This window comes from the organism of the source record quoted next (genome assembly GCF_019968985.1).
Source record: "MAG: Porospora cf. gigantea B chromosome Unknown PgB_NODE_1570_length_5439_cov_120.55, whole genome shotgun sequence".
In the NCBI taxonomy this organism is placed as follows: domain Eukaryota; phylum Apicomplexa; class Conoidasida; order Eugregarinorida; family Porosporidae; genus Porospora; species Porospora cf. gigantea B.
The window spans coordinates 1-5439 of NW_027178706.1; the positions used below are offsets into that span (position 1 = coordinate 1).

Here is a 5439-nt window from a genome sequence, read left to right on the forward strand (position 1 = left end):
GAGAAAGACTTCTGCTGGGACAACTACATCAATTATAGGTCTTTGGCGTCCGCCATGAACGTCAGAAACCAGCTCGACAGCATGATGACCCGCCACGGACTCCCGCGGTCCTCCATCCACCCCGACTCCAAGGATTACGTCGTCAACATTCGCCGAGCGATTCTCAACGGCTTCTTTATGCAGGTTGCATTTGCTGAGAAGGGTAGTATCTACACCACCATGAAGGACAACCAAACCGTGCTCCTTCACCCCTCTTCGTGCCTGAACCACTCCCCTGAGTTCGTCCTGTACAACGAGTTCGTACTCACATCCAAGAACTATATCCGGACTGTAACCGCCGTGCGGGGCGCCTGGCTGCTCGACCACCCGCAGTTCTTCACGCTGGACGCGAGCTTTCCTGAGAGCAAGGGGAAGCGTCGTCTCCTCGACATTGCCAAGGACGTGAGGTGACGTGCGTAGGCAGAACCCTTCTCATGACTGTGTCATCCTCGTTCGGCTTCAGTAAATTGCGTCTCAAGAGAAAGCAGTCGTTATTTTGTCTTGCTTTGGAGCAAATCCAGTCTGAGGGGTTTAGAGCTGGCAGGGTGGGGACACACAGAATCAATTCACACCATATTAGGTTGGTCGGCATGTGATCCAGAAAGGAAAGGATGCAGTGCACCAGAGTCAGCGACTCCAAGTCGTCAGGAAGCCGTGTAACGCCATACCCATTCAATTCCAGGTGTTGCAATGACGGTGGCAGCATGTCAGGCTCTATCATAAACTGCACGTAGCAAGGCGTCGACTGCAGTGCGAGCCACCGTAACTGCGAACCTGGCGACCAGAGGTGGCGATGAGGAAGGCCATACAACCACATTTGTGTAATGTAGTCTGGGATGGGGACTCGATCTTGAGTTCCGGATACGCATCGGAGACGTTGAAGGTTTGGATGAGCCGGAGGCAACCAACTTAGGTCCGAGTTACACGAGAGCTCCTCGAGGGAATCAGGAAGGTGGATGGGGGCTAATACGTGTAATGCACGACAGAGAGCGAGATTCTCCGGTCGCACTCTATCAAGATGCTGGCAGCCATAGCATGGGTACCGTCGCAGACCCTCCTCCAACGCTCTGCAAATTAGACGGAGTCGGTTTACGATAACGCAAACCGATTCGCTAGGCAAATCCCCACACAGAAGGCATCCAGAGCGTAGGGCCCGGCAGAATCCGAGGACCTTGAACAGGACGGGCACAGGAAGCCTGTCCAGCATCTCAAAGGATAAGTTCAAGATTTCCTGTGTACATATTGGTAATATCCAGTCAGGGTTAAGGTACAGCATGCAATCAGCTCTGGAAGCGAATCCTCAGATAATAACTGGCTTCAACGCCAAGGTGAAACAGCTGATTAGAGAGAAGCGTAGTCTCCTGGTGGTGGGCATTGACCCCCGACGCGACCAGCTGCAACGGGATTATCCCGATGATCCCCTCGGGGTCGCACTACGGAGTTTCTGCATGAAGCTCGTGGATGACACCTAGTGGGGGTTTGGGGTTCCTCACGACAGCTCCCACGCAGTCGGCTTCAAACCCAACTCGGCATTCTTTGAACAATTCGGTATCGACGGAATGGCGACACTGATTGAGGTGATTGCTCATTGCCACAAAGTCGGCGTGCCAGTCATTCTCGATGCCAAGAGAGGCGACATCGGATCGACGGCTGAGGCGTACGCTGCTGCGGCTTACGACGTCTACGGTGCCGACGCGGTTACAGTAAGCCCTTTTATGGGGTCGGATTCGATTAGACCCTTTCTCAGACAGGGCAAAGGAGTTTTCGTCCTGTGCAAGACGTCCAATCCTGGGTCCAACGAAGTGATGTGCCTGGATACCGTCCATGGCCCCGTCTACCGCTGCGTGGGTGCCATGGTGGAGGGATTGCGGTCGCTGCACCCCGATATGGGGCTCGTGGTTGGTGCCACCGATCCCCAGACGGTGGGAGAGGTACACAGGGCGCACCCCGACGTGCTCATTCTCGCTCCAGGCGTGGGCGCGCAGGGCGGGTCCCTGGCTGCATGTATGGCAAGCTGCCCCGACAACCTACTCCTGCCAATGTCGAGGGCTCTCACTACGTCGCCAGAAGCGGCAAGGAAGGCAGTCGAGCTCATGAGGGAGCAGTGGGCTTGAGTGTATTTTGAAGGGAGCTATTGTCTATTTCGTGCATGTGGAAACCACTTGTGCAGGGTGTTGCCTACTGTGCCTTGCGGATGAATTCGTTGGTGGTGTGTCTGGCGCTGCTTGTTTTGCAGAGTCTCATGTGGTCCGGCCACAAACTACTACACTTCGCTGTGGTGCTCCTTATCCTTCGCGACTTGGCTCCGACGTACGGTGCCTCACGCTGGACAGATGCACGCCTGCTGGAGGAGCTGGGGTCAGTTCAAGTGGTGATCTCTCTGACGTCGACGACACAACGAGTAGTTCACACGAAAGCCACCCTCAGCAGCCTATGCAGCCAGAACGTCCCTTTCCAGTATGAGGTCATACTTGTGGAGCAGCCATCACAGCCGTTTCCGCCAGAGTTGGAGTTGGACTGCTCCAAGATTGTGCAAGTCCCGGAGGACTTGGGGTCTGCCAGCAAAGTTGCTGGACTCCTGCACTACGAGACCCCTGAGGACACCATCATTCTCTACCTGGACGACGACCGACTGTGGCACCAAGATCTGCTCCGAAGTGCAGTGCAGGCGGCCCTCATGAACCCAGACAGTGTCACCGCTGGACAACCATCAACGCTCCTCCCCTCGGGTAAGACACTGCTGTTTCCTCTCGGGTTTGACATTCCGGTCGCGGAGTTCGGAGTTGTAGTGCGGAGAAGGTTCCTGACGGGGTTGGAGCCGTACCTCCGCCGCGTTTTCCTCCGCGAAAGCGCTTGCAGACGCGCCGACGACTTGACACTGGCAGCCTTCTACCATTCCAAAGCCATACCGATTCAAGCGGCCCCTTGGACATTGAGGGAGGCGTGGCCCTCTGAGATCTCCAAACGTGAGCTGCCATTAGGCAAACTTTCAGACGCGCTGCATCTCCAGCCAGGCGGCAACGAGCGGGCCTACACGCAGTGCGCACCAGTTTTACCAGTGAACCTCTGGTGGTGGGGTATCGCCAACGCTGTGGGAAGCCTGGCGTGTGGAGCACTGCTGCTAGTGTCAATCAAGAATGCACTGTACTGACACCTATTGGTCTAAGCAGTTTTCTGTTTTTGGTGCCCCATGGACATGGTCAGTAATGCCAGCAAGACTTTATCTCGCGCTTGGTGCGCCAGCCAGATACCCCAGCCTCGGGTGCTGTGATGCTGCACGTGCAGGTTATTCGTCCTCTCATTGTCAAAACATTGTAGTAGTTCGCAGTGTATTCCGAATTGAGAGATGGCAAAAGGGTGTCCTAGAACGAGTTCTCTGGCTGCAGACCGCTCCATACACCAGTCAATGCCGTCAGACGCGTAGGTGACTGTCGATGACCTCGACAACGTAAACTTTCGGGGAGGCAGCCGGCAGCCCACGTTAGGCAGATGGAACAAGATGAACCGCCCAGAGGTCGCGCCAAGGGCAAGGCGCCAAGCGATGGCAGGACAAGATGCGAGTGCCGGGGCTTGAACGGCAGTTAGCCGCGGATCTGCTTTTTCTAGGCAACCGAATGCGTTGCTGTTCGAGACGTCCACCAACGTCACCTCCGATGACTCCGTTTGCAGCAGACGGTCCACCGTCTCTCGTATCTCGGACTCCTCGGTGCGAGAGAGGTCTATCACAAGGGCAAAGGACCAATCCAAAATGCCTGTCTTGTTGTATCTGAGAGTTTGAGTGCATTCTGGTCTTGATTGGGCAGATACGAGCTCACTCAGAGGCTTCACCACCACTGAGGCCCAGCGGTTAACAGGCGACACCATCCATATGATAAGGGCCATCATCAAACAAACGACAGAAGACTGTGTTGGGCCTGACGGGTACCCACAACGTAGAGGACGCTGCCATCCATCATTACTCAATTCGCGCAATTTGATGCCGTCTATTTCACCGCTGAGCCAACGAAAATTGAGGTCACTATCAACAAAAAACAGAGCCAACTAAAATTAAGGAAGACAAATTCGAAGCAACCAAAAGAAAGTGGTCCGAATCCATGCTGTGAATTGGCAATCACACAAAGTCCTATGCTGACAGCAAAAACGATGCAGGTCGCCGTACCGCATTAAGTCGTCCAGGCGCCGCCATCTTGTTGGCGGAAAAGGTGGGGAATGATCAGAACATTTGCTGGAGGGGGCTGATCTAAGCATTGAGGATAATCCACCAAGCGAGTGTATCCTCGAAAAAGGTTCTTGGAATTCCGATACCTCCGACAAGATTCGGTCCACCATCTGTTTGCATTCCACGTCAAATCGCGAAGAGGCCACAGGGGCCACTCGAGGGCAACCACCACCAGCGGAAGTGCGGAAGAACGGGTACGCCAGCGACCTTTCGACGTCGAACACCTCCACCTCAGGAGAAAAGGTGACCTTACGCTCAAGAATTGGAGGAAACTTAACTTCCTTCACCTCTTCCGTGCTGCGGCCCTCGGAGCAGTCAGTAGACGCGCTACCCAAAGACCTGTAGCCAAGTTGTCCCAGTTTGCTGCAGGGGACCTGGAAGCCTTCCTGGTCCGGCGGAATGTCGAAATCCATTTCAAAGAACACCATTTGTTGCGATTTCTGCACAAGTTTTGCAGTTTTAGTGTAACAAGGGGGACAGACGAAGAGTGGAACGCGGATTACCCCAACCAAACTTTCTGTCAGCACAGGCTTGGAAAAGAGTTGTGTGCAATTGAATGTTTCTGTTTGGCTTTGCGAGGTCGGATTCAGTATGTAAAGAGTGCAAAGTCAACGCTGCGGATGGTGACGACGGTATGTGCCCGACCTGTCGACGTACGCTCCAGATGTCATTCCTGAATAGAAGGAGAGTGAAGTTGAGGCGGCGTTCAGAAGTAGTGTGTGCGCCGTCCCCACATGTAGCCCCTGCAAGCAGTTATTCTTCCGAGGAAAGGAGGTTGGATGCTGCGATGAGGCACGCATTCTCCAGCATTAGCTCCGAATTGACTGAATCTTCTGAGCTGACTCCATCTACAGTCATTAGGAGTCAGAGAGTCAGGCCTGAGGTGACTGAATCCTCTGAGCTGACTCCATCTACAGTCGTTAGGAGTCAGAGTGTCAGGCCTGAGGTGGTGACTGAATCTTCTGAGCTGACTCCATCTACAGTCATTAGGAGTCAGCGAGTCAGGCCTGAGGTGGTGACTGAATCTTCTGAGGTGACTCCATCTACAGTCATTAGGAGAGTCAGGCCTGAGGTGGTGACTGAATCCTCTGAGCTGACTCCATCTACAGTCATGAAGAGAGGTGTTGTTAGGCCGGAGTCGGCGAAGAGACCAGAAGCCGAGATCTTGCCTGGGTCGGAAG

At 54.3% G+C, this 5439-nt stretch overlaps 4 protein-coding genes across 6 annotated transcripts; 3 read left to right on the top strand and 1 right to left on the bottom strand.

The window, feature by feature from the left end:
• Positions 1 to 54: 54 nt before the first annotated feature.
• Positions 55 to 450, top strand: KVP17_002036 (uncharacterized protein; the record flags this gene model as incomplete). The annotated part of the gene is made up of 1 exon (XM_068517964.1): positions 55 to 450. The coding sequence occupies one exon, from the start codon at positions 55 to 57 to the stop codon at positions 448 to 450; it is 396 nt and encodes a 131-aa protein (XP_068378269.1).
• Positions 451 to 1313: 863 nt separating this feature from the next.
• KVP17_002033 (uncharacterized protein) lies at positions 1314 to 2153 on the top strand (the record flags this gene model as incomplete). Of its 3 annotated transcripts, XM_068517960.1 has the most annotated exons (2): positions 1314 to 1510; positions 1538 to 2153. In XM_068517960.1, 2 exons carry the CDS (start codon positions 1314 to 1316, stop codon positions 2151 to 2153), a joined length of 813 nt encoding a protein of 270 aa, XP_068378265.1. The 3 variants fall into 3 exon arrangements, with proteins under 3 accessions (XP_068378265.1, XP_068378264.1, XP_068378266.1); XM_068517959.1 differs by lacking the exon at positions 1538 to 2153 and having other exon boundaries at positions 1314 to 1511; XM_068517961.1 differs by lacking the exon at positions 1314 to 1510 and having other exon boundaries at positions 1599 to 2153.
• Positions 2154 to 2188: 35 nt separating this feature from the next.
• Positions 2189 to 3190, top strand: KVP17_002034 (uncharacterized protein; the record flags this gene model as incomplete). The annotated part of the gene is made up of 1 exon (XM_068517962.1): positions 2189 to 3190. The coding sequence occupies one exon, from the start codon at positions 2189 to 2191 to the stop codon at positions 3188 to 3190; it is 1002 nt and encodes a 333-aa protein (XP_068378267.1).
• Positions 3191 to 3201: 11 nt separating this feature from the next.
• KVP17_002035 (uncharacterized protein) lies at positions 3202 to 3924 on the bottom strand (the record flags this gene model as incomplete). The annotated part of the gene is made up of 1 exon (XM_068517963.1): positions 3202 to 3924. The coding sequence occupies one exon, from the start codon at positions 3922 to 3924 to the stop codon at positions 3202 to 3204; it is 723 nt and encodes a 240-aa protein (XP_068378268.1).
• Between the last annotated feature and the right edge of the window lie 1515 nt (positions 3925 to 5439).